Source organism: Vulpes vulpes, chromosome 13 (assembly GCF_048418805.1).
Source record: "Vulpes vulpes isolate BD-2025 chromosome 13, VulVul3, whole genome shotgun sequence".
NCBI lineage: Eukaryota > Metazoa > Chordata > Mammalia > Carnivora > Canidae > Vulpes > Vulpes vulpes.
Window position 1 is genome coordinate 73,772,424 of NC_132792.1, and position 27,593 is coordinate 73,800,016.

At 35.8% G+C, this 27,593-nt stretch overlaps 1 protein-coding gene across 4 annotated transcripts in view; it reads left to right on the top strand.

The window, feature by feature from the left end:
- ATP6V1H (ATPase H+ transporting V1 subunit H) overlaps window positions 1–27,593 on the top strand; it is a 127,134-nt gene that overhangs the window by 53,724 nt on the left and 45,817 nt on the right. For all 4 annotated transcript variants that reach the window (XM_072734735.1, XM_026011408.2, XM_072734736.1 and 1 more), the window contains 3 exons: window positions 1,344–1,522; window positions 4,214–4,339; window positions 19,766–19,867. In XM_072734735.1, coding sequence (XP_072590836.1) covers window positions 1,344–1,522; window positions 4,214–4,339; window positions 19,766–19,867 — 407 coding nt within the window. The remainder of the gene's footprint in view (window positions 1–1,343; window positions 1,523–4,213; window positions 4,340–19,765; window positions 19,868–27,593) is intronic.

The window sequence follows — 27,593 nt, forward strand, 5'->3', positions numbered from 1 at the left end:
GTGTGTCTTTTTTATGCCATTGCCTTCCCGTTTTGAGTAATATAACTTTGTAGTTCAGTTAAATCAGGAAGTGTGATGCCTCCAGCTTTGTTCTTTCTAAGCTGTTCAGGGACTTTTGTGGTTCCATACAAATTTTAGGATTGTTTTTTCTACTCCTGTGAAAAATACCATTGGACCTTTGGTAGAGATTGACCTCACTAATTTCCATATGCTAAGTTAAATTTCCTTCTGTGTTTATTTAGCATAATTATTAGGAATATAATTTGCTTGCAAAAATAAATTGAAAAATTTCTTATTTTGGTAAAATTGATTTGGAATTGTTATTATAGGACTTTTTTGGTGGGGTAAGGGGAGGCATTTGACAGGTCTTCTTTACCATCTTGTTGAAGGTAGCTTTCTTGAAAGTTTGTTTTTGTCCCTAAGCCTGAGCATGGTCTTTGCTTAGAAGTACTGGTCATTTCAATGAACAGGTTATTTGTATAAATACAGTTGTACAATGTACAATGTAGTTGATCCCCCTGTGCTGCTGAAAATCATGTATAACTTTGGACTCCCCCAAAACTTAACTATGAATAGCCTGCTGTTGACAGGAAGCCTTACCAATAAAATACATGGCCGAGTAATACATATTTTATATGTTATATGTATTATATACTGTATTCTTACAATAAAGTAAGTTAGAGAAAAGAAAATGTTAAGAAAATCATTAGAGAAGATGCATTCCTAGTACTATACTGTAATTATCGAAAAATCTGAGTGTAAGTGGACTTGCATGGACAAACCCATGTTTAGGGTTATGTATTTAGGATTCCTTTGCTCTTTTTGTAAGTACTCTTATAAATAGAGAAGTTACAGAAAAAAATTAGGGAATTTTCCAGAATGTCACAAAACTTTTCTGTTAATTGTTCAAGCAAGAGGGTTTTTTATTACTGCCCTTTGTGCATTTGTAGGTTGACTGAAGGGGATAAAAGGGTGACCGACTGAGAGACTAGTAGAGGTACTTGAAGAAAATTCTCTCTCAATATCTTAAGTACTCTAGGTGGAGTGGCTAATGAACAAAGAGAGAATTCACTGGGAACTCCTAGGAGCTCAGGAACAGGGCTGTGAGAAATGATTTGATGGATTTAATTGTTCAGTGTTTTGAGGGTTGTCTGGGAAGTAAGCAAGGAATCAGAAGTATGTTTGTTATGGGACAGGTACTCAGGAAAGAAGTAAGGATTTGTGATACAGTCATTGCGTGAAGGGGACCTTTAACCTGAGAATAGAGGAGGAGAGAGGGTGCAAGTGCAGAGGTATGAGAATATCACAAATAAGAAATCACATAGTTTTCTTGTCTAACTCAGAACTTTTTAGAAAAATCGACTGAAAGAGAAACTCGCCAAGAATATGCTCTGGCTATGATTCAGTGCAAGGTTTTGAAACAGTTGGAGAACTTGGAACAGCAAAAGTATGACGATGAAGATATCAGTGAAGATATAAAATTTCTGTTGGAAAAACTTGGTGAGAGTGTTCAAGATCTTAGGTATGTTTTTAAAAATTCTCACAGGCTGAATATTGAGCATTGTTTGACTTTCCTGGTATTTTAAGAATGTCTAGATTGGTTACTAATGACAAATTCAAAACGTTTCACTAGAACATTATTTTAAGAATTGGGGGATATGAGGGAAAAAAACCAACAAAAACTGGCTCATCACCATGGCAACAGTTGGTTATAGCTGTGTTTTATCTCTTCTATTTTGGAGAGATTCCCATCATTCTCTTATCTGAAATCTGGCTGGCTGTACTCCTGCAGGATATTGGTGTCACCCTGGAACACCTTAAGAATCTCCCCCTGGTTTAGAATCTTTTTTAAGCAGTGCTGGTTGTTAATTTGTAGAGGAGGAGGGTTGGCCATACTGGAAAGAGTATTTTTTTCCCCTGGCTTTTGTGAAGTTCCTATTGGTTTCATTTATTTTTTATTTTTGAAAGAGAGAGCATGCGCAAGTGCTTGAGCACATGGGGGATGGGTTGGAGGGGCAAATGGAGAGGGAGAGAGAGAACCTCAAGTAGGCTCCATGCCCAGTGCAGCAAGCCCAACATGGTGCTTGATCTCATGACCCTGAGACCATAACCTGAGCCAAAATCAACAGATTCCTAACCAAGCCGCCCATTTATTATATTAAAAAATCATTATATTCATTATATTAAGTAATATTTATTATATTTAATATTTATTATATTAATATAGTTATGTATACATTTATTTATATATTTATTTCTATTTATGATATTAAAATTCTGCAAATAATGTAACAATGAAGTAAGAGAAAAAAAGAATCCTATGTAGTTCAGAAGGAACTTCATGCCTCTTCCATATAATATTGCCCAGTCCCATTTCTTGAGTTTGCTTCCAAAAAAACTTAGCTCTGCTCCCCTAGCACCTATGCACACACAGGTAAATACATACACAAATGGGGTTCTATATTATTCTGGACCTTGTTCTTTTTTGTTTCATAATGTTTTGGTGATCTTTCCCATTAACCTATGTATTTTTTGTTTTTAAACTATTAATACATTTTTAGGAGAGAATTACTATTTAGAAGTAGATCTTTCTGTGTAGGTGGTTTGAGATTTGGAGCTAGGCTGAGCCCAGTTTTAATTGTTTGGCTACTTTTCTCCACCTCTGGCCTTGACAAGCTTTTTGCCTTTTTAAGGTCTCAGTTTTCCTTTTGGTAAAATAGCAATAAAAATTCTAACCTTGTAGGATTTGTTGCTAATTTTCAAGTGTCCAGCAAATACCTTCAGGGTAGTATGTGTTCCAGAAATGTATTTACCAGATAATTGAGTGCAGCTCATGATCCCAAGGCCCAAATTCTTTTATGGAGAGCGATGTATCACTCATATCAGTGGTTTTAATGGAGTTTTGTGGAGGGAGGCAAATGATTTTTGTCTTTCTATAATTTTAAATGTGAATAAGTTGATTGTAATAAAATACTTTGGCCAGCAGTAGACTTGCAGTTTTTTAAAATTCTGTTTTATTAATTTCATTAAAAAATTCATTAGCAGTTCTTCTGTAATAATGATTTAAGATCTCTTTTAAAAATAAATAAGGTTAGTAATGCTTAGCTTTCTAAATTATTTAATCCATGTTAGCCAATTATTACTACTTACTGATTTTTCATGTTGAATTTGGTAATTTGAAAAATACTACTAAAGCTAATAGGGTGATGGGAGCAGGTGAAAAGAGCTTTGTCTCTGTTTTTCCCTGTTATAGGTTGAGGATATTAATGTTAAACATTAGCTTACTTCTTAAAGTGACTGGCCTTACACTAAAGTAAATTACTATTTTATTCAATAGGACACTGTTCAACTTAACCAGTAAAATCCTGGTTATTATTCTAAATTGCCAATCAGTATTGAAGTGGCTAATTCTTCTTTAACTTTTCACATGAAAAAATGGCCACACGTGTCCTGTCACTGTGTTGTTTTTCCACTGGCTAACAACATTAAACATTTTTTATATTTTGAAACTTTGAATAATTAAGTTAGTTTATACATAGCTGATTTTTGAATTAAATTGCATTGCAGTTTGTTATATGCACAGAAGTGTTTGTTTTTAATTAATCTGTAATGTGTTAATTTAGTGAATTATCTCCGCAGTGTTTGTAATCACATTATGCAATATCATATCCATGTGTATATTTTTGTTTGTATAATGCAGGATATAGTGGTTTATGACATTTATAGTATTAGAATATGCTGTTTTATATTTAAGTAACATACTTTTATATAAATTTACATGAAGTTAAAAAAAATTTACATGAAGTTATATACATTTATATTAATTTACAAATACAGTATTTTAAGTGGCATGTGGAAACTGCTAGATTATAGATACTTTTCTGGCATACATTTATTTATCAAGATAAATATTTGAAAGCAGGTGTTCCTTTTAATATGTCATGATGAGCATTCAAACTGACAGTATTGGACATTAGGACCTTGAATAAATTTCACATGATTTATTAAAGATTATTTAAGCTGTTTAAACTTTGTTTAGTGGTAGTTTGTTAATCTACAAAGGCTTCTCAGTCTTTGCAGTTAAATTATCAGTGAAGATTTTTGTTTTTTTTCTATTTAGGTATTATTGACATGGTAAAAATATTTTATTTGCTTAATTTTGGAGTAACTCTTAGATTCTTCTAACCTTTGGATTATTTAAAAATTTTTATAGCTCATTTGATGAATACAGTTCGGAACTTAAATCTGGAAGATTGGAGTGGAGTCCTGTGCACAAATCTGAGAAATTTTGGAGAGAAAATGCTGTAAGGTTAAATGAGAAGAATTATGAGCTTTTAAAGTAAGTTTTAAATTCTGTTTTACATTCTTGATACCTGTTCCACATCCTTGCCAACATGTTATTGTCACTCTTTAAAAAATTATAGCCTTTTCATGATTTTAACTTGTATTTTCTCCCATCTTATTTGGTTGGATACCTTGGTCATTTGGATATCTGCTTTTCCAAAATTGTGCCTGTTCAAGCATTTAAAAATTTGTTTAAAAAAGATTTTATTTATTGATTTATTTGAGAGAAAGAGGAGAGAGAGGGACAGTGTGTGGGAGCAGGTGGGGAGGAGCAGAATGGGAGGGAGAGAGAGAGCAGGAAAGAATCTCAAGCAGACACCATGCTGAGCTGACACCGGGCTCTATTGCAGGACCCTGAGATCATGACCTAAGCCGAAACTAGAAAGAGTCAGATACTTAACCAACTGAGCCACCCAGGTGCCCCTACAAAATTTTTTTTTAGTAGGAGTTCTATACGTATTCTGTATAGGAGTTCTTCTACCTGTTCATCCTAACTATTTTCTTCTATTCTGTCATGTATCATTTCACTCTTTAGTTGTAATGTAGCTCAATTGATTAATCTTTTCCTTTAAGGCTAATACTTTTTGTGTCCTGGTTAAGAAGTTTTTGCCTATCTGGAATCATGAAGATACATTTTTAGGTTATCTGCTGGAAGCTTTACTGTTTAACATTTCACGGCTAGATCTCTGTTCAATCTGGAATTGGTTTTTGGGTAAGGTGTAAAGCAGTGGTTAAGTTTTTTTTTTTCCATTTTGTGGATATCTCATTGAACCAACACCATTTATTGAAAATGAAATTTTCTTTTCACTTTGCAGGGCTCCTTTTGTCATAGATGACAAAATATGTGCAAGTGTCTCTTTTTTTTAAAATTGAGGTCTAAATCCTGTGCCACACAATTCACCCACTTAAAAATTACACAAATAAGTGGATTGTACTAAATTCACAAATATGTGCAACTATAAACACAATCAATTTTAGAACATTTCCATCACTTTGAAAAGAAACCCCGTATTCTTTAACTGTCACCTCTTACCCACCCATCCACTCAGCCCTAAGCAACCAAAATCTATTTTTTGTCTCTATAGATGTGCCTATTATGAAAATGTCACATCAGTGGAATTCTATAATATTTATCCTTTCGTGATTGGCTTCTTTTAGTTCCCATAATGTGTTCAAGGTTCATTTATGTTGCAGCATTTATTAGTACTTTATTTTCATGGTAGAATGATATTTCATTATATTGATCTACCACATTTTATCTGCTCATCAGTTAATGAACATTTGTTGTGCTCTGAAAGGTGGTGGTAATAAACATCTGCGTACAAGTTTTTGTGTGGATATGTGTTTTTATTTATCTTGCTTGAGTAGGTTTTGAAATAGGATTGTTGGATCATATGATAGCTATATTAACCATTTGAGGAACTGTCAGACTGTTCTCTTAATTGCCTGCACAATTTTATGTTCTCACCAGTAGTTTATGAGGGTTCTAATTTTTCCACATCCTTGTCGATACTTCTGACTTTTTTTATTATAACCATCTTAGTGTGAAGTAATAGATCATTGTGGTTTTGATTTGTATTTCTTTGATGCTAATGATGTCAAGCATCTTTTCTTGTGCTTATTGGCCATTTGTATATCCTGTTTAGAGAGATGTCTATTCAGATACTTGGTTCATTTTTTAATTGGGTTGTGTTTTTATTATTAATTTGTGAAAGTTCTTTGTATATTTTGGATACAGGTCCTTGATCAGATATATGATTTACAAATATCCCTTATTTTTTATCTTCTCACTTTCTTGATAGAGTCCTTTGAAACACATTTTAAAATTTTGATGAAGTCCCAATTTATTTTTTTAGTTCCTCATGCTTTTGGTGTCATACCTAAAGATCAATTGCCAAAACTAAGGTTATGAAGATTTACTCTTATACATTCTGTAATGTTTTTATAGTTTTACCACTTACATTTTGGTCTTTGATCCATTTTGAATTTTTTGTATATGATGTGAAGTAAGGGTCCAACTTCATTCTTTTCATGTGGATGTCCAGTTATCCCAGTAACATTTGTTGACTACTTTTCTCCATTGAATTGTCTTGGTATCCTTATTGAAATTTGGTTAACCATAGACACATGAGTTTATTTTTGGACGTTCAGTTTTGTTTTGTTGATCTATATGACTATCCTGATACCAATACCACACTGTCTTGATTACTTTTGCTTTATAGTATTTTTTGAAATTCAGATATGTGAGTCTTCTACTTTCTTCTTCTTTTCTGTGTCTTTTATTTATTCAATCTCTCATTGATGGATATTTAATACTGTTGCCAGGTTTTGCTGTTATAGACAATGCAAGAATTAACCCCCCCACCCACACACAGACCTATATACACTTCTTACTGTAGCTTTTAAAATTAATAGACTTTAATTTTTAGAATAATGTTAGGTTTACAGAAAAATTGAGGGGAAAGAGCAGAGAGTTTTCATAGACCCCTTTCCCCCTATTATTAACATCTTACATTAGTGTGGTACGTTTGTTATAATTGATTAAACCAATATTTATACATTATTTTTAACTGAAGTACCCATTCTACATTAGAGTTCATTCTTTCTGTTGTGTAGTTCACTCTGTGTTATATGTTCTGTAGGTTTTGACTAATATCATGTGTCCCCCACTACAGTGTCATGCAGAATAGTTTCACTGCCCTAAAAATTCCCTATGTCCCACCTACTCACTCTGCCCTTCTTCCCTCTCTCTGAACTCCTGACGACACCACTGGTCTTATCATCCCTGTAGTTTTGCCTTTTCCACAATGTCATATAGTTGGAGTTAAACACTATGTAAACTTTTCAGACTGGCTTCTTCCTCTTAGCAATATACATTTAAAGTTCCGCCATTGTTTTTTTTTGGCTTGATAGCTTATTCTTTTTTCTTTTCCTCTTCTTTTTACTGATGAATATTCCATTGTACAGCTGTGCCATAGTTTTTTTTATCCTCTGAAGGACATCTTGGTTGCTTTGAAGTTTTGGCAATTACTATGGATAAAGTTGCTTTAAACATTCATGTGCAGGATTTAATGTGGACATAACCTTTCAACTTACTTGGGTAAATCTGAAGAGAGCATGATCTGGATTGCATGATAAGACTTCTGTTTAATTTTGTAAGAAACTGCCAAGCTGTCAAAACGACTGTACTTTTTTACATTCTCATGAGCAGTGAATTAGGGTACCTGTTGCTGTACCTCCTTGCTAGCATGTGGTGTTGTCAGTGTTCAGGATTTTGCCATTTTTATAGGTGTGTAGTGTAGTGTTATCTCACTTTAGTTTTCAGTTTTCTAATGACATATGGTGTTGATCATTTTTTTTGTATGCTTATTTTCCATCTGTTTTCTTTAGTGAGATGTCTGTTCAGTCTTTTAACCATTTTTAAATTGAGTTGATTTATTGTTGTTGAATTTTAAGAGCACTTTATGTATTTTGGATAAAAGTGGTTTATCAGATATGTGTTTTGCAAAGATTTTCTCCCTGTCTCTGACTTGTGTTTTCATTCTCATCACAGTGTCTCACAGTGAAAAAGCTTTCAGTTGTAATGAGATCCAACTTACCATAGACTGTACTTTGTTGTATCTAAAAAGTCATCTCCATGCCCAAGGTTGCCTACATTTTCTTGAAGTTTTATAGTTTTGTGTTTTTCATTTAGGTCTCTGATTCATTGAGCTATTTTTTCTGAAGGTTGTAAGATTTGTGTCTAGAGTTACTTGTTTACATGTGGATGTGCAGTTGTTTTAGCACTATTTGTTGCAAGATTACCTTTGCTCCATTGTATTGCTTTTGCTCTGTTGTCAAAGATAGCTTCATTGTGTTGATTTGTTTCTTGGTTCTTTATTCTATTCCATGAATTTAGTTGTCTACTCGTTCACCAATATCAAAGTCTTCTTGATTACTCTTGCTTTATAGTAAGTCTCACTCATTTTCTCTCCTTTTCCCTTTATTCCCTTTCACTATTTTTTATATACCCCAAATGAATGAGACCATATAATCTGTGGGAAATATCAGAAAGGGAGACAGAACATGAGAGACTCCTAACCCTGGGAAACAAACTAGGGGTGGTAGAAAGGGAGGTAGGCGGGGGGTGGGGGGGCACTTGATGGGATGAGCACTGGGTGTTATTCTATATGTTGGCAAATTGAACACCAATAAAAAATAAATTTATAAAAAAAAGAAGAAGGGATACCTGGAAGCAAGTTTTAAGCAACTCTAAAATTCAGTAGTACTAACTTTGCTATTTTTACCATCCCAAGTACATTTTCCTCTAAGATAAGAATAATGCCGCAAAATGTTGTTGAATGGACTCAATAAGATAATGTATATAAAACATTTAGCACAAATGCCTAGTCATATAATAATTGCTCACTAAATGTCTGTTGTTACAATTATTATCATGTAAACAAGTAAAAATCATGACAATTGTATTAAGATAGGATATTATAGATAAAGTTTTCCTTTCTATTTTCTAAAAAAAAAAAAAAAGAAATTAAAAAATGTTGAAATAAAAAGTCTCAAAGTTGGGTAGCATCAGTCCTCTAACTTTCTTCTTTTCCAATCTTGTGTTGGCTATTTTGGACTTTATGCCTCTTTATATAAACTTTATTTTTTTTTTTAAATTTTTTTTTTAATTTTTTTTTTTTAATATAAACTTTAGAGTTGGATGATATTCAAAAAATAACTTCCTGGGATTTTGATTGGGATTGCATTGAATCAAGTTGAGAAGAACTGGCATCTTGACAATATGAGTCTTCCTATATTCATGAACATGGAATCTCTCTCCATTTATTCAGCTTTTCTTTGATTTCTTTCATTAGAATTTTGTAGTTTTCTTCAACATATTTTCAAGTTTTTTCCAACATATTTTGTTAGGTTTATATCTATTTCATTTTGGTGGGGAGGGTGTTAAGTAAATGGTATTTTTAAAATTTTGAATTTTACTTGCTCTTTGCTGGTATATAGGGAAGTGATTTGTTTTGTATATTACCCTTGTGTCCTGCAACCTTGTTGTTATAATTGGTTATTCTAGAAGTTATAAAAATTGAATTTTTGAATTTTCTACTTAGATCATTATGTCATCTACAAAGACACTTTTATTTCTTCTGCCCCAATCTATATAACTTTTATTTCCTTTTCTAGCTATTGCATCATGAGGACATCCAGTATGATGTTGAAAAGGAGTGGTGAGGGGACATCTTTGCCTTGATATTTTTCTAATCAGGAAAGCTTCTAGCTCCCCACCATTAAGTATGATAATAAATTTAGGATTTTTATAGATGTTCTTTATCAAGTTGGGGAGGTTCTTTTTTTTTTTTTTTTTTTTTTTTAAGTTGGGGAGGTTCTAAGATTGTAAGAGAGTTTTTATCATTAATGGGTGTTGGATTTTGTTAAATGGTTTTTCTACATTTATTGAGATAATCATGTTAATTTTTTTTCCTTTAGTCTACTGATGAATGATGGGTTATATTAATATATTCTTGAATATTGAACTGGCTTTGTGTACCTGGAATAAAGCTGATTTGGTCTGATACATAATTCTTGGTAATAACACATATGTGTATGATATATAAATCATGGTACTTAATTCTTTTTATAATTGTTGTATTTGATTTGCTAACATTTTGTTGGAGATTTTTGCATCTATATTCATGAGATATATTGGTCTGTAATTTGCCTTTCTTGTGATATCTTTGGTTTGGTATTATGGTAATGCTAGCTTCATAGGATGAGTGTTTTTTCTGCTTTTAGTTTTTGGGAGAAATTATAGGGAATTTATGATTTCCTCCTTAAATGTTTAGTAGAATTTACTGTTGAGTTCATCTGGACCTGTTGCTTTCTGTTTTTAAAGGTTATTAAATATTGATTCAATTTCTTTAACAGGTACATACCTACTCAGATTGTTTATTTCTCCTCAGGTGAGCACTGTGAGGACCCTCATAAAGCTAGGCCTCTGGGAGTTTTTATCTCTCAAGCTACTTTTTGCTAGTCTCTAGCAATTAGTCAGTTACCCTTTAAATGTTCCTGCCAGTTGATGGATGCAGCAGCGGCTTCTGCTCTGTTAGCTGTCTGTCTCTGTATTTACCTGCCTCTCTAGCTTATGGCACAGTGGCTGGTTCTGAGACTTCAGTTCTCTGTTGGATCTACAAAGAGGTATTAACTTTCAGCTTATTTAGTTTTTCTTCTTGTGAGGACAAGAGTGGTGATTTCAAGCTCTTTACATAATTGAATTGGAAACTGAGGTCTCTTTTTCTTTTTCCAGATGAGTTTGACTCTCCTGGGTCCCTTGCCTTTTTTTTTTTTTTTTAAATATTTTATTTATTCATGAGAGACACACAGAGGAAGGCAGAGATGTAGGCAGAGGGAGAAGCAGGCTCCCTAAGGGGAGCCTGATGCATGACTTGATCCCAGGATCCCGGGATCATGACCCGAACCAAAAGCAGGTGCTCAACTGCTGAACCACCCAGGTGTACCCTTCCCTTTCCATTTTATATGAATTTTAGAATCACTTAGTTAAATTCTACAATGAAGCCATTTGGGATTCTCTTAGGGATTAGGGATTATGTAAACTGTAGATCAATTTGGGGAGTATTGCCATCTTAACAGTATTTGGTGTTGAGATCCATAAAATGGTATACTTTCCCACTTATTGAGTTCATATTTATTTCTTTTCAGTAGTGTTTTGCAGTTTTAAGGGCATAAGTTTTGCATTTTTTTTGCTGAATTTGTTTCTAAATATTTTTTTCTTTTGATGCTATTGTAAGTGGAACTGTTTTCTTCATTTTCAGTTTACCACAAGTTTATAGAAATACAATTGATTTTTCTGTGTTCTTATATTCTGCAATCTCTCTGAGCTTTTAAAATAAGTTTTAATAACTTTTTTTAGTGAATTCCTTTGTTTTTTCTATATATAAGATCATGTCATCTGTAAATAGGTATAGTTTTACTTCTCACTTTCTAATCTGGATGCCTCTTCTTTCTTTCTTTGTTTTTTTTCCTTGCCTAATTTCCCTGCCTAGTATCTTTGTATGCAGATGTCTCCTTGAATTCTTTATTCTGTTGCATCATTGATTTGTCTGTTCTTGCTCCAGTATTATATTATGTTTATTGCTGTACTTTATAGCAAGTCTTGGTATCTGATAACATCAGCACTCCACAAATTTGTTGTTTTTCCAAGTTAGCTTGGCATCTTTTGGCCTTCTAAATTTCTATATGTGTTTTAGAATAAACTTGTCAATTTAACAATTCTAGTAAGATTTGATTGAGATTGAATCTGTAGTTCATTCTTGGGAGAATTGATAGTTTTTCAATTTGGGGGTCTCTGGTCTTTGTGGAATAGCCTTTCATTTATTGTAGGATTTTGTTCGAATGTTCTTGCTCATCTTTCATTAGATTTATTCCTATGTATATTAATTTTTTCTCTGCATTCCTGTACATTGTTCCATTTAAAAATTTTCATTTAAAAAATTTTAGCTTTAGTAGTGATTCTTTGTGATGATAGAAATAGTTTAAGTTTGTGCTGTCCTGTATGGTATTCAGTGGCTAAAGAGTGCTTGAAATGTTGGTGGTGTGACTGAAAAACTCAATTTTTGATTTAATTAATGTCAGTCAGGTTAACTTTAACTCATGTGGCTAGTGGCTACCATTTTGGACAGCACAATTTGAATTTGGTTTATAGAAATACTGCTAAAGAGTTCCATGTTGCACATTAGGTTTCTACGTAACTTCCTTCACTGCCAGCTTGGTATTTTGTTTTCTCAAATTACTTAGCATTTGTTCTTCTGACTGTCTATTTTAATATTTTGTTGTTTAATTTCCCATGGGTCTAAGCTTTAAAAAGAAAAACCATGAAAACTACAATGAAATACCACCTCACACCAGTCAGAATGGCTAAAGTTAACAACACAGGAAACAACAGGTGTTGGTGAAGACTGTGTTGAAAGGGAAACCCTCTTACACTGTTGGTGGGAAAGCAAACTGGTGTAGCCACTCTGGATAACAGTATGAAGATTCCTCAAAAAGTTAGAAATAGAACTACCCTATGATCCAGCAATTGCACTTCTAGGTATTTGCCTAAAGGATACAAAAATACTGATTTGAAAGTATATATTCACCCCGATGTTTGTAGCAGCATTAACAACAATAGCAAATTATAGAAAGACCCCAAATGTCCATTGACTGATGAATGGATAAAGAGGATGCGGTCCTTGTGTATGTATATAAGTGTGTGTGTGTGTGTGTGTGTGTGTGTGTGTGTGTGTGTGTAGCCATCAAAAGAATATCATCTTACTATTTGCAGTGACATGGATGGAGCTAGAGAGTATTATGCTAGGTGAAATAAGTCAGAGAAAGATAAATATCATAAGATTTCACACATGTGAAATTTAAGAAACAAAACAAATGAAACATGGGGGAGGGGGAGGAAGAGAAGCAAACCAAGAAACAGACTCTTTACTATAGAGAACAAACTAGTCATTACCAGAGGGGAGATGGGTGGAGAGTTGGTTAAATGGGTGATGGCCATTAAAAGAGGGCACTTGTGATGAGCACTGGGTGTTATTTGTAAGTGATGAATCACTAAATTCTACACTTGAGACGAATATTACACAATATGTTAAGTAACTGGAACTGAAGAAAAAACTTGAAAATGAGAAAAAAAAATTCTTTTACTGTCATTTTAACAAGGTAGAAGGGAGGAGAGGAGGTATATACTTGTGTCTGATAAGTGATTTTAGGGAGACCTATCTCTGTTGTTTATACTTATTTTCCATGTATTACCAAAAATGATACATTAAGCTTATTTAAAAGTTTAGCAAACCAAAATGAGTGGTTGATGTTGGCAGGACTGATGGAGAATAGATGAGGGAAAAGTGGATTATCTTATCAACATTGTTGTGCTACTTTGAGGGTTTTTTTTTTTTTTTAAGATTTTATTTATTTATTCATGAGAGACACACAGAGAAAGGCAGAGACATAGGCAGAGAGAGAAGCAGACTCCCTGTAGGGAGCCTGTTGCAGGACTTGATCCCAGAACACCTTGATCTCATGACCTGGGCCAAAGGCAGATGCTCAACCACTGAGCCACCTAGGTGCCCCATTACTTTGGGTTTTTAACAGCAACAAAATGAACTTGAATAATGGCTTTTAAATCTAGGTTTTGGAAAACTTGAATATAATGGAGGGCAGCTTTTTATAAATTATTACTAAAGCATTACATATATTTTTATTATGATACACTTAAGGAGCCTTTTGAAGTACATGTTCTGCTTTCTGTCATTAGGTTTTGGTTTTATGGTTCCTTTAAATTGTTCTCTTTACTTTTTTATGACCCTTAGTGATTTTTCTGAATAATCAGAAACAATGACATGTAGCACTTTAGTTTTAGAGAAATTTGAAGTCCTTGTTTGTCCTTAGTTTCCATTCTTTTTTTTCCCTAAAGGTTTGTTTGTTTGTTTATTTATTTATTTTAGAAAGCATGCATATGTGAGGGTGGGGGAAGAGCAGAGGAAGAGGGATAAGCAGACTCCCCACTGAGCATGGAGCCCTGTGCTTGGCTTAATCTCATGACCCTGAGATTATGACTGGAGCTGAAATCAAGAGTTGGGCACTTAATTGATTGAGCCCCCCTGGTGCCCCCTGTTTCCATTCTTATAAGTTATCTGTATGGGGATGATTGGCAAGGAGGGGCATGGTAGTGCTGTCCCTCAAACTAGGTGATAAATAGATACAGAAGAAATTTTTTTTTCTGTTATGAAAAACACAGTGAATACTAGCCTTCTTTTTATCTGTAGAGAACTGCACTTATTTCAGGCCCCGACCTGTTTTTTTTTTCAGGTAATTCCAAACTTAGCAAGTATGCAATGTAAGTTCATTTTTTCACTATCAGTTTTAGTTTGATAGTATGCAGAAAATACTTTGTAATCTTGTATGTTATAATTTTGAAATAAGTATGTGTTTTGAATAAGGAAATATTCTGAAATACAAGAAACTATACAAATGATAAAAGAAAAGCAAAGGCCAAGGGAGCAAACAAGTTTTTAAAACAGGAAAAACATTGTGAAAGACAACAAGAGCAAATTTGTGGAGTGATCAATCAGAATAATAATAGAAATTCTGTTTTGGCTTTGAACAGACACTTTCCAAGATTACATTTCTAGCAAATGTGAGAGTCAGAATTCACATTTGGTCTGACTCCAAAGCTGTGGTATGTTGCTGTCTTGATCCCATTGGAGTCTCTGACAGAATCTCAGCTTGTGGTTAATATGGTGGTAGAGATTTGGCTTTTGATTGATGAATCTACTGTTTTTATTGATGACAAATACAGAAATGGAAAGTGTGCTCAGTTTACAGATAATAATACAAAAATATTTTCATTGTCGCTGAGCATATTCAGTGGGCTGAATGGCCTAGGGATAGCCGTTAAAATCATTTCTGTATTTTCTATATTTGATTAATCCTTTCTACTTTGAACGTTTTTTTGAGTCTAAGACTACAGTTTTCAAAAACAAAAGTTTTTTTGAAATTTTTTTTGAATTTATTTATTCAGAGAGAGAGAGACAGAGAGAGAGAGGGGCAGAGACACAGGCGGAGGGAGAAGCAGGCTCCATGCAGGAAGCCTGACGTGGGACTCCATCCCGGGTCTCCAGAATCACGCCCTAGGCTGCAGGCGGTGCTAAACCGCTGGGCCACCAGGGCTGCCCCAATTTTCAAATGTTAATGGAGATCTTGTTAAAATGCATATTCTAGTTTAGTAGGTCCAGGATTAGGTCTGTGATTCAGCATTTCTAAGGTGATACTGATACTGCTGGTTTGCAGACCATATATTGATTATCAAGGGTCTCAGCTATATGGAGAATGACTCAGATCACTGAATATGGCTTAAAGCTGCATTGGCAAACTTTTTCTGTAAAGGCCCAGGAAGTAAACAATGGAGGCCTTGTGAGCCGTTCAGTCTCTGTCACAACTGCCAAGGCAACCATGGACAGTAGGCAAACTAGTAAGTGTGGCTTTGTTCCAATAAAACTTTATGTACAAAAACAGGTAGCTGCTGGGTTTAGACTTCAGCTGTAATTTGCTGGCTTTTGGTTTAAGGTATTCAGAACAAATATTCTGTTATATTTTAAGGAATCTTAAGTGAATATTTTCTTATTTCATAAAATAGTATCTTAATAAAATTTCAAAATAGTAAAAATATTAACATACTTTAATCTCTAGAAACTATTAAAATGTCTCAGTTGAATTAAACTTCATTTTAGAATACTTTGCAAGTTGGCCTTTTAAAAAGAGCAAGTTTGAAATAAAAAAAATAAATGTATGGGAGATTGAATGTCTTGTTTTTTCTTTGTGGGTTTTCATGTGCTTGAGTTGAACTATCGTCATGGGGTAGTTGCTTAGCATGGACTAGAGTCGACACATAGTGATTCAAATCTGTTTCAACAGTTGTTGTATGTTTAAGCAGATATGTAACTTCTCTGGATCTTATTTCCTCATTTATGGCATCCTATTGTGAGGTGTATATTTACACTGAGTTTGGAACATGTATGTATATAATAAATTCTCATCCTTTCTTTTCTATTATTTGGAAATGCAGATATCTCATTCTGGAAAATAAAAGGCACGTAATTACTGCTTAATGAAATAATTCCTTGATTGACAGTGAGGTTTTTTTATTAGTGTTTCCTGTTTACAGAGTTAGATATTTGACACACTGAGATGATGATAGAAAAAGGTAGGTAAAAAAAAAAAAAAAAGGGTAGGTAGAGAAATGTTGAGCCACACTCTTAGGAGACATTACCAAATAAATGAGCTGCAGAAACTAAAGTACGTAAGCTTCATAGACTTGTACAGATTGTGAACAGTGTTTTATTGCTTTTAAGTATTTGTTGAAATGCAAATGATATGAGCAAAGGTCATGGTGATTCAAGTTGTTTTTTAGTACAGATCTTAAGAAATAAGATTTGTATTTTGTAATTGAATAGTTTGTCGGCAAATAGTCAAATGGTTTCAAAACTTCATGTTAGATATTTTAAACTTAAATTTTAAACTTTAATTTAAAATTAGCAATTCTACAGTTTGGCTTTGTGGACATTGCTGTTATATACATTGGGGTACAGGTACCCCTTCAGATCAATACATTTATATATTTGGGGTAAACCCTTAGTAGTGCAATTGCTGGATCGTAGGGTAGCTCTATTTTTAACTTCTTGAGGAAACTCTATACTGTTTTCCAGAGTGTCTGTATCAGTATGCATTTCCACCAACAGGGCAAGAGGGTTCCCATTTCTCCATATCCTCACCAACATTTGTTGTTTCCTGTCTTGCTAATTTTAGCCATTTTGACTGGTATGAGGTGGTATCTCATTTTGGTTTTGATTATATTTCCCTGATACCAAGTGATGTCCATTGACAGATGAATGAATAAAGAAGATGTGGTATATATATGCAATAGAATACTACTCAGCCATCAGAAAGGATGACTACTTACCATTTACATCGATATGATTGGAACTGGAGGGTATTTTGCTGAGTGAAATATAAGTCAATCAGAAAAAGAATTATCATATGGTTTCACTCATGTGGAATATGAGAAATAGCATAGAGGATCATAGGAGAAGGGAGGGAAAGCTTAATGGGAAGTCATCAGAGGGAGAAGAACCACGAGAGACTCTTAATTATAGGAAACAAACTGAGAATTGCTGGAGGGGAGGTGGGAGGGGTGGGGCCATTGGGTGATGGGCGTTGAGGAGGGCATGTGATATGATGAGCACTGGGTGTTACATGTAACTGATGAATTATTGAACTCTACATCTGAAACTAATGATATACTATGTGTTGGCTATTGAATTTAGTTCCTTTTTTTTTTTTTTTTCTTATTCATGAGAGACACACAGAGAGAAAGGGAGAGAGAGAGAGGCAGAGACACAAGCAGGCTCCATGCAGGGAGCTTGACGTGGGACTTGATCCCCGGTCTCCAGGATCAGGCCCTGGGCTGAAGGCGGCGCTAGACCACTGAGCAACCCGGGCTGCCCTGGCTATTGAACTTAAATTAAAAAAAGAAAAAGAAAATTAGCAATTCTAAGGGATAGTTACATCTTGAGCATCTTAGTAAAATTAAGTAACTTTAAAAAAAAAAATGTGTGCTGAATTTTTGAATTCTAAGTTATATCAAACAGCCTGGGCCAAGTCATTCAAATACTCTTGAAGGCATACAGGAGTAAAGAGAAAAGGTTTCTTTACTAATCCTCTCTCAAAGTCTTCCCCGGTGGTAGCCAAAGTCAGCAGGTGATAGACTTCTCCAGTGTTCTTTCATTCATAGACATACCTGTACCTGCATCTTTATATAAAGTTATTTATACATGTCATCATCAGAATGTGTTTGTGACTTGTCTTTTTCACTTATTATGGCTTAGGGTCTGTTAAAATGACTTAGTTTTATTATTTAAAAAATTTTTAATTCTAATTTTTTTGTTGTTGTTTTGGGCTACTTTATTTCACTAAGCCTCTGGTTTTACATCTCTATAAGGTAGGAAGAACCAATAATCCTAGTTGTAGGTGTTCGATAAAATGGTCAATGTGAAACTGCTTTGTACATGACATAGTGTTAACAGAGGACAAAGTAGGTGCCACTAGCATGGAAGAAGAAATGGAGGGAAAAAGCCTAACTCTTGGATGTGGCCTCCACCCTGTAGCCTTTTCTTTTAGTCATTGTTTAAAGCTAGTGTACATAGATATCTTTGTGGAAATATGAAAATATTTCTGTAGGTTAGATTTCTAGAAGTAAAATTGCTGGATCAAAGGGTCTGTGTATTTTAAATTCTGTTAGGATCTGTCAAACTTTTTTCCAATTGGCGGCATCACCATTTTACACTTAAATTATATGTTCATTTTTTTTTTTTTCAGTAAGTGTTTCTTGAGCATCTGTTGCATGGGTTGTATGATCAGTACTGCTCTAGGTGTTGCAGACACAATGGCAAATAAAATTAAGTTCTTGTTGTTAAGTATACATTGTATTTGGGGGAGAGAGACTAAAAAAATGTAGTCAAGAAACTATAGAATATTATGATTGGTGGTAATGAGTCCTGTGAAGAAAAATGCACCAGGAAGTGGGGTAGAAAATGATAAGGGACAGAGTATCTTAGGGGGATCAGAGGCTCTTAAGCAAGAGTTGATATGTGAGCTGAGAGCTGAAAGGATATTCTCTCAGTATTCTATTCAATTAGCTAATTCTGTAAGGTATTCATATATCTGTTTACGTGAGTGGCTATTGCTGGCATATTAGAAAGCAGATTTTATTTTTTATATGTTAGTCTTCTGCCTAGCCATTAAAAAGATTACTCATTCTGATCAATTTTCCCAGTTATGCTCTGTTTGTGGAATGAACTGAGTAGTGTTCTTTCCATTTTTGTGCCCATTAGCAGTTTAAATAACACAGGAATGATCTATCCCTTGAGTGATTTCTCCTCATACTCAGGGTGAAGGCAGTCTTTTCCAGTGGATTGGATTTTGGGCATGGAGTACCCCCTCTCCCTCCACTCGGGGGGACACATGTGCCACTAGGTGAGATAAACCCTCTCCCTGGAGGTCCTTGAGGAGGCAGAAATCTGTGGTCAAGGCTCCAGCTCCCTACAGAAGGGAGCCTTCTCTGCATCTGGTTGGCTCCCGTTCTCAGAATCACCATCAGGCTCTTGCAGTGGTTTCACTCTGCCTATGTGATTGCTGTAGAGAAAGGACCGAAAGGACAGCAAGGGAGTCAGGATTGTGAATTTGGGTGGCCATCTTCTCAGAACCATTCACTTGCTGTTTTGTATTATTTGACTTGTGAAGTTCAGTTTTAGGTTCTTCTGGGACTTGGAGTGAGAGAGAGGCCTAGAGGTGGGGGGTGGGGGGAATGTGTGTGCTCAGGGCTCATGCTCTATCTTGATCCAGCTTAAAGTAACTTCTTAAGTAACTAACTTCTTAAGTAAACTTCTTGATCACAGTTTTAAAGTAACTTCTTCTTAACAGTAAAGTAACTTCTTGTTCTTAACAAAAAACTTACAAGTGATTAATCTTCAAAATATAATTGGCAAGGATTCACTGGTAATTGTATATTAAGATAACATTAACTGACATCGTAGTTGTCTTTTTTGAGAGAGCAGGAGATGTTCCTGATATTTTGGGAATTGTATGTGGTGTACATTGTGCATCTGAAAGTAACCTGGTATAAATGTATAAAGTAACCTGCTAACTTATATGTAATGTATTATGTGTAATAGTAAAATCTGTAGAATATATGATTGCATTTGTAAATGTCTATTTTCAGAAGATATCTGCATCGTACCTATGCTTTGTTGTGTTCTATAGAAGAACTAGAAATCAGTCTCTCTTTGAATTAAATGTCTTTCAGAATTTTGACAAAACTTCTGGAGGTGTCGGATGATCCACAAGTCTTAGCTGTTGCTGCTCATGATGTTGGAGAATATGTGCGGCATTATCCACGAGGCAAACGGTAAGGGAAAAGTAATTTAGCAGAGGAACTAATGGAGTAGGTGAAATCAAGATGCCCATAATATGGAGACTCATGATAAACCTAATTAAAAATGGGTGGTATAAAAGTATCAGTACAACTATAATACTACTTGTGTAGTGACCAGGAGAGATTACGTTAGAAATTTCACATTCAGGGTTTTATTTTGGTTTGTATGATTTTAATTCAATAGCCATTTTGTGAGCACTGGTTATTTTTCAACTACTACTAGTAGTTACAGAGATGATGAGACATTTATTATTATTTAAAGATTTACTAATTTATCTGAGAGGGAGAGAGTGCACACATATATGCACAGAGGGGATGGGGCAGAGAGAGAGAGAGAGAGAGAGAGAGAGAGAGAGAGAGAGAATCTCAAGAAGACTCCCTGTTGAGCAGTAAGCCTGCCATGGGGTTCAATCTCATGACTCTGAGATTATGACCTGAGCTGAAATCAAGAGTCAGATGCTTAATCCCCTGAGCTCAGGTGCCCGAAATGAGACATCATTATTCAACTTCTTAGATTCACAATATTGAAGAAAATATAATACCTGTAAAGAAAAGTTACAGTTAGATGTATAGGAATAGAATTGTATATTTCAGAGTATTGAAAAGAGGAATTCCGTGTGGGAGGAGACATATAAGACTTTACAGAGGTAGTGATACTGGCCACATAATTTAAAATCATCTAGGTATATTAACAATGAAAAGGTAGGCTTTTTTGGGAAAAATAAGAAATTAAGGTACCAGTATTATATCAAGGGAGAAAATATCAAGGGAGAAAACATTAAATGTTTGTATAAAGGGGCTGGTTTCTATTATTTGGAAAAGCAGAAATGCATAGTGCCTTGGTTGAATTATTCCTATTTCACTTGCTAGTTGATTTCCTAATCTATAAAATTGGAATGATAGTCATATTCCTTTCTTATAAGACTGATGCACAGATTAAGTGAATTAACCCAATGTAGTGATTAGAGTAGTGCCAGGAGGTACACAGTAAGTACTCAATAAGTATTAGTTACTTTTATTATTATTTTTATTGAAGATTTTATTTATTTGAGAGAATGAGAGAGAGAGAGAGCCTGAGTGGGGAGGGGAAGGGAGAACGAGGCTTCCCACTGAGCAGGAAGACATAGAGCTCAATCCCAGGCATGACCTGAGTCGAAGGCAGACACTTTACTGACTGAGCTACCCAGCCATCCCTAGGTACTTTTATTATTACTAATGTTTGTATTTTATATTAATCAAAGTTATCTATAAGGAAGACATATAATAGTATTTATCTTATTTATCATAAAACAGTATCAGGTAAGCCCAGAACATCTTAGAATGTGAGCAAAAATTGGCAGAGCCACAGATATAATTGCATACTTTAATATTTCACAATTACTTTATAAGTTCCTCTTTCTCTTTATAGTTTATAAATATTTAAACATTATAAAACACCATGTCAGTGACTGAATGGAGGTAAAGCTTTTCAAGCAGAGAAATTACCTTTTCTTTCCAAGTGTCTGTGGAATATATTATTTTTGATCTTCACTTTGTTTTTTCTAGATCTGATTTATAGTCATTCAGACTGCTTTGTATTGGTGGATCTTGGTAAACTCCACTTGGAATATCACATGGGTCACATACTGAGTTGTCAGGATCTGCTATACGGAGAAGTAGGCTTGAAGTGGGCAAGGGGCAGCCTACCTTTGGTCTCAGAGATAAGAAAAGGTTGTCATTCATGTCCCTTTGGAGTGAAAAGGAGTTTCCCTTGTACTTTTTCTGGGTGAGAATAATGAGCATGAACATCTGTGAACTCCATATGATGGTAACTGTGCAAAATGCAGCATAGTAGCCTCTAGTTTTGGAGCGCTGGGCCTGCCCAAAGCTCTTCTGGAGGGTAAATGAGAGAACATTAGGCAAGTGGCATATGGGAAATTACTCAGGATATTGGTACCTACTTCAGGAAAACTAGAAAATTATTTAGTGTAGCTACTGAATCACTCAGTGTTTGAACTGCAGGATGTTTTCATTCTGACCCAGCAAACTCTTGTTTACTGGTCTAGCATAGAACTTCATTTTGGGTGCACTCCAGAAGCAGATGGCGTAGATACAGCAGGTGCATAAGTCTCTGTGTTAAAGCTCCCTATTGCAGTTTTTACTTCTCTCAGCTCCAGGATTTCTGTTTGGTTCTATTTATTTGTTTCTATATTGACATTTTGTTCATGTGTTGTTTTTCTAATTTTGTTCAGTTGTCTCTCTGTGTTCTCTTTCATCTCATTAAGTTTCTCTAAGATGATTGTTTTTTTGATCCTTTGTTAGGTAAACTTTAGGTATACATTTTTATCGGACTGGTTACTGGAGCTTTGTTAGTTTCCTTTGGTAGTGTTATATTTATCTGATTCTTTGGGGTCTGTTTAGCTTTGCATCGATGTCTACATTTGAAGGAACAAATACTTCTTTTAGTTTTTACCATTTTCAATAGATAATGACCTCCTCTCTGTTGCCTGGGCTAATGGATGCATTACTTTTGGAATCACGTTCATGCTGGGTTGGAGTGGGTTGTACATGTTGTGAGTCTGGAGTGGTGTCCATGGTTGACAGGTTTATTATTGAGGTATTAGGTAGACATGTTTTCACTCTGGTCTTCATATGGCTGGGACTGCCTCTAGTACCTTGTTCAGTAGGGTAGTGCTGGGACAAGGGTCCACTTCAGGCTCCCACAGTGGTGTCCTTAGTCAGCTGTTCCCTTCTCAGGTATATGGATGGGTATAGCTCCTGCCAAGTTCCAGTGGGGACTGCTGCCTGGTCACTGCTGAGTCCTACGTGGGCAGGATAGGTGCTGGGCCTTGTCTGGGAAGGGCTGGAACCAAGCTCTTGGGCCATTTTTAGTATCCTGGCCATGACTGAAGTCTGCATATCTGGCTTTGGAGGCATGAATGGATATTTTTACCACCTGTCCCTGGGCAGGTCGGACTGCTCCCTGACTTTGGCTGGAGGAACTGGAGTCAAGTATAGGATCGTTTCAGGATCTCCGGAGGCACAGATGAGAGTGTCTCCTGCTAGGTCCCTATGTTGGCAGGACTGCTTGTGACTGCAGCTTGGTGGGAATAGAACCGGGTAGAAGACCCTTTCAGGATCTCTAGGGTGCACATGAAGAGTGTCTCTCACTGGTTTTCTGGGTCAGCAGTACTGCTCTTGGACTGGCTGGGAAGGGATGGAGCTGGATATAGGGCCCTTTTTAGGATCTCTGGGAGCATTGTCAGAGTGTTTCCTGCTAGGTCCCTGAAGTTGGCTGGCCTGCTGGCAGGCCTTCTGTGATGGGGCTAGAGCCATGTATAGAACGCTTCAGAATCTGTAAGGGTGCAGCCAGAAATCTCCTGCTGGGTCTCTGTGCCAGCAAGAATGGGGACTGGCCAGAATGGACTAGAGACCAGTTATAGGGTGCTTTCAGAATCTACAGTTTGACAGAGTTTATCAGGTTTAACTCCTGGGTATGGAAAGGACTTCCAGACCTCAGCAGAGAAAGGCTGGAGCCTAAGGACTATTTCAGGATCCACACAACTGAGACCAAAGTCTCTGTGTCTGTTAGCTGATGGATGGGTAGTATGATTCCTCCAAGGTCCCTTGGCATATTTTGTTAGTGGTAGAACTGAAACCAACAGGACTGTAGCAGAATTTTCGGTTATAGAGCTGTTTCTGGGTCTGTAGCCAGGACCATAGTCAGTGAATCAGCTTACCTGAGTGTAAGCCTACCTTCTCAAAGTGTCTCAGTTGGAGAATGCACCAGGGTTTCACAGTCCCCTACCTGGATCCCAAAGATCCTATGAAGGCACTTTTCCGTGAATGGATGCCCAATTATTGCTGTTGAAGAGGGGCGATATGTGTGAAGGATGTCTTATTCAGCCATCTTGCAGCTGTCACTCCCATAGCCTATCTCTGCAAATTTTATGGTAGTGCTTTTACCCTTCTTGTCAACTGACCCTTCTAGGTCAAAGGTCTGTATGCATTTAGTCAATGACTGTAAAATAGGTGAAATTATAGGTTCTGATTTTGTAGCAGTTGAAGTATTAACAGCTTTAGCACCTGTAAAGAGAAAAATAGAACCACAGGAGAGGGAGGATATTAATGATCTTTGTTTTTCAGTGAATTATCTCTGTAGCTTTCCTCATGAAGGAAAACAGATCTTTCAGCTGTTGCACACTTTAATTGCTGGATCTGTCATCTACCTCCAGAGAGTGTTGCCACAATTTGGTGGTCATTCCCTTTAACCTCTTGAGACATCTGTTGGAAACAGAAGGGATAATAGCTTTTGCATCTCCCAAGCAAAATACCTCTAAGTAGTTCTTTATGTCTTCCCTAAGCTCCATCCTGAAGCCTCCTTTATCCATTCCATGGGGCAGACATGTATCACCTATCTGGTACCATAGACAAATATGTCAGTCTTTTCTAGAACCAGGACTAGACTCTGGTATCTGACTTGAACCAAGACCCCTAAGGTTCATCCATCTGGGATACCACACTGAGGACACCATCAACTTGTCTGCCCTCCCCTTATTCCTCCCTCCCAGCTGATGAAGATCTCATTTGGGTGGCTCAATAGTTGTAAACACTTTCTTTCCAGGGGCCATGAGTGTCCTTGGTATTGTACTTCCTGTATGAAGGCCAAGCATGAACTTGCTTCCCTCCTCAAAACCCTAGTAACTTACACCTTAGGAGTGGTCATAAGAAGCCTCCAAGTATTTAAGGAAACACTACCAGTAGATCACATAGTCCTCAGCTGAATATGATCACTTCCCCAAAAGAAGTGATCAGTGATACTACCTTAACCCTGGAAGACATTCAAGTTAGCCTCAACTCACTGGTCAGCATTTATTATAGATGAAAGAATTGCTCTGGACTTCCCTCTTGGGCCAACGAAGAATCTGCACATTCTTTATATATCCATCTATACCTGGATTCATGCAGAACTTAGGGGAAAGCCTTTGAATTTTAAGTAGACCTGATGCTTTATGGCATTTTTTCAGCTGGTTAGATCTAGGACCTTGGGGGACATGGATAATAAAATCATGATGCTTTACCTTGGTGCTATGAATTTGATTCCAGCCTACATCATACAGGTGAATCACAGTGACCAGTGGAGTGGTATATTCATAGGTGAACTTGCCAGAAAGCAAGCTAATACAGAAATGAGGGTTTTATAGGTGGGGAGATCTTTCTCTCAGCTTTCTTTCCTTCTTGCACATTGAATGCCCTTTTCAAATAGATGTCTTCCTAGGAGCAAAGGGCAGGATGCTTACTGTCCATTATGAGAGATTCAGGGTTCCTTTGAATGGATGGATCCTTCATACGTATGTAATGGCTTATTTATAGTACTTTTGAAAAAGGTGGCTAAAAAGTAAATCTAGATAAAGTGCCCTCATTCTAAAATCATATAAGTGGTGAAAAGCTTATTTAAGGACTTACCTTTTTACAGTACTGACTTGTTACCAACATCATGAACCAGCTAGTGTTTCAAATGTGTCCTACAGATACACTGTTTACACCATATCTACTGCTAATCAGAAGCCTTTTATGCCTTCACATCATCCAATTCAGCCACATTCCTTCTTATCTCCCTTCCCAACTGTCTCCCCAATTAAGGATTATCTTGGACACCATACTTTGCCTTCTACACATCACTGGTATCACCCGCTGCATCAGTCCTAAGTGCTAAAACACTTCCTAAAAGTTTTTTTGTTTGTTTGTTTGGTTTCTTTTTTTTGCTTGTTCATAAGCGGTGATGCTACTGTTTTGTTTTGTTTTTGTTTTTGTTTTTTGGTCTTTCCAGTAGCTTACATCTTACAAGGATCCATGGACTAGTGTATTCATTCTTTTTTTTTTTGAAGCCCCTCACCAGTCTATTTCAGAATAACTAAATTTCTGTACAGTCTTTTGCTCCTTCTTGTTTGAGATGTATTTTCAGATTATTTTCTCCTTATCACATAGTCCCTTAAAGAGTCTCATTCTTTTGGAATCTGCTTGATAAAAGGTAGCATTTTTTTTTTCCTGTGGTGTCATTCTCACATCTTCCTATACAGGAGTGTTTCTCAAACTTGTTTGCAGACCCAGAATTTGAAATAAACATTAAAAAAACTAATCCTTAAAGATTTTATTTATTTATTCATGAGAGACTGAGAGAGAGAGAGAGAATGAGAGAGAGAGAGAGACAGACAGACAGACAGAGACATAGGCAGAGAGAGAAGCAGGCTCCATGCAGGGAGCCGGAAGTGGGACTTGATCCTGGGACTCCAGGACCACGCCCTGAGCCGAACAAAGGCTGATGCTCAACCGCTGAGCTACCCAGGTGTCCCAATACTTAAATTTAATTATAGTTTATGGCATTTAATAAATTTACTGATAACTCTTTCATGTCAGTTATAGGAATTATTTTGTTCTTGATCTTTTACCAAGATATCAAGAATAAAATGCTTGAGTAATGCAGAAGTCAAGTTCTTTACTCACTTTTTCTTATTTTTTATTGCTATTAAGTTAAAAAAAAATGTTAACTCACTACAGTAAATTGGCAGGAATGGCTACAACAGGAATATCTTCTCCATAGATGCATAGTATATATGCTAATAGCTAGTGGGCACCACAGTCATCAGCACAGAATTACACAGCAGTTAAGTGCACAGACTAAACTTGCCTAAGTTCAAATCCCAGCTCTACCACCTTGTAACTGTGCAACCTTGGCATATAGCTTCTCTGTGCCTCAGTTTCCTCCTCTGTAAATGTGAGGATTAAATGAGTTCACATGTAATGCACTTAGGACAGAGTCAACACATAGTAAGTACCATTTAGGTGTTTTTTGATAAACCAGTTAAATGAATAATTTTGTCCAGTTGTTAGTATCTATTATCCTGCACAATAGCAATTGCAGTTACCACTTGAACAACATTGGTTTGAACTGTGTAGTCCCACTTATATGTGGACTTTTTATAATACAGTACTATAAATGTATTTTGTCTTATGATTTCCTTAATAACATTTCCTTTACTTTAGCTTACTTTATTGTCAGAATGGTATATGGTATAACACACATATAGTATAACACACAAAATTTGTGTTAGTTTATATTACTGGGTAAGACTTCTGGTCAACAGTAGGCTATTAGTAATTAAGTTTTGGGGAAGTCAGGAGTTATATGTGTATTTTAACTGTGTGTGGGGTTGATGTTCCTAACCTCCTCCACCCTTGTGTTGTTCAAGGTTTAACTACTCTTCTCCACTGTATGTTTTTGATATCATGTGATGTTAAACATTACTTAATAAGGAAATTTGGCTTTCTCTAAGAACATAGTGTTCTTTGTGGTGGACTTTTTTTCTTTTTACAAGTTTCTTGGTAATGATTTATACTCATCACACAGCAGGAGTATCAGGATGTTGTCTCCTTTTGAATTTTGTCCCTTTCTCCATTTCAAACAGTAAAATCAGTTGACAAAGTTTCATATCAGAAATGTTATACACAACCGATGAATAATTGGACACTACATCTGAAACTAATGATGTATACTCTATGTCAGCTAATTGAATTTAAATTAAAAAAAAGAAATATTTTGGAGATTACCCGTGAATATATTTCTGGTCCATTGATAAATATTTGAGTGGTCATAGCATAATTCTCATCTGTCATTCTCTTTTATCACACTCAGATTTGTCTTGGCATGCAGATTTATATA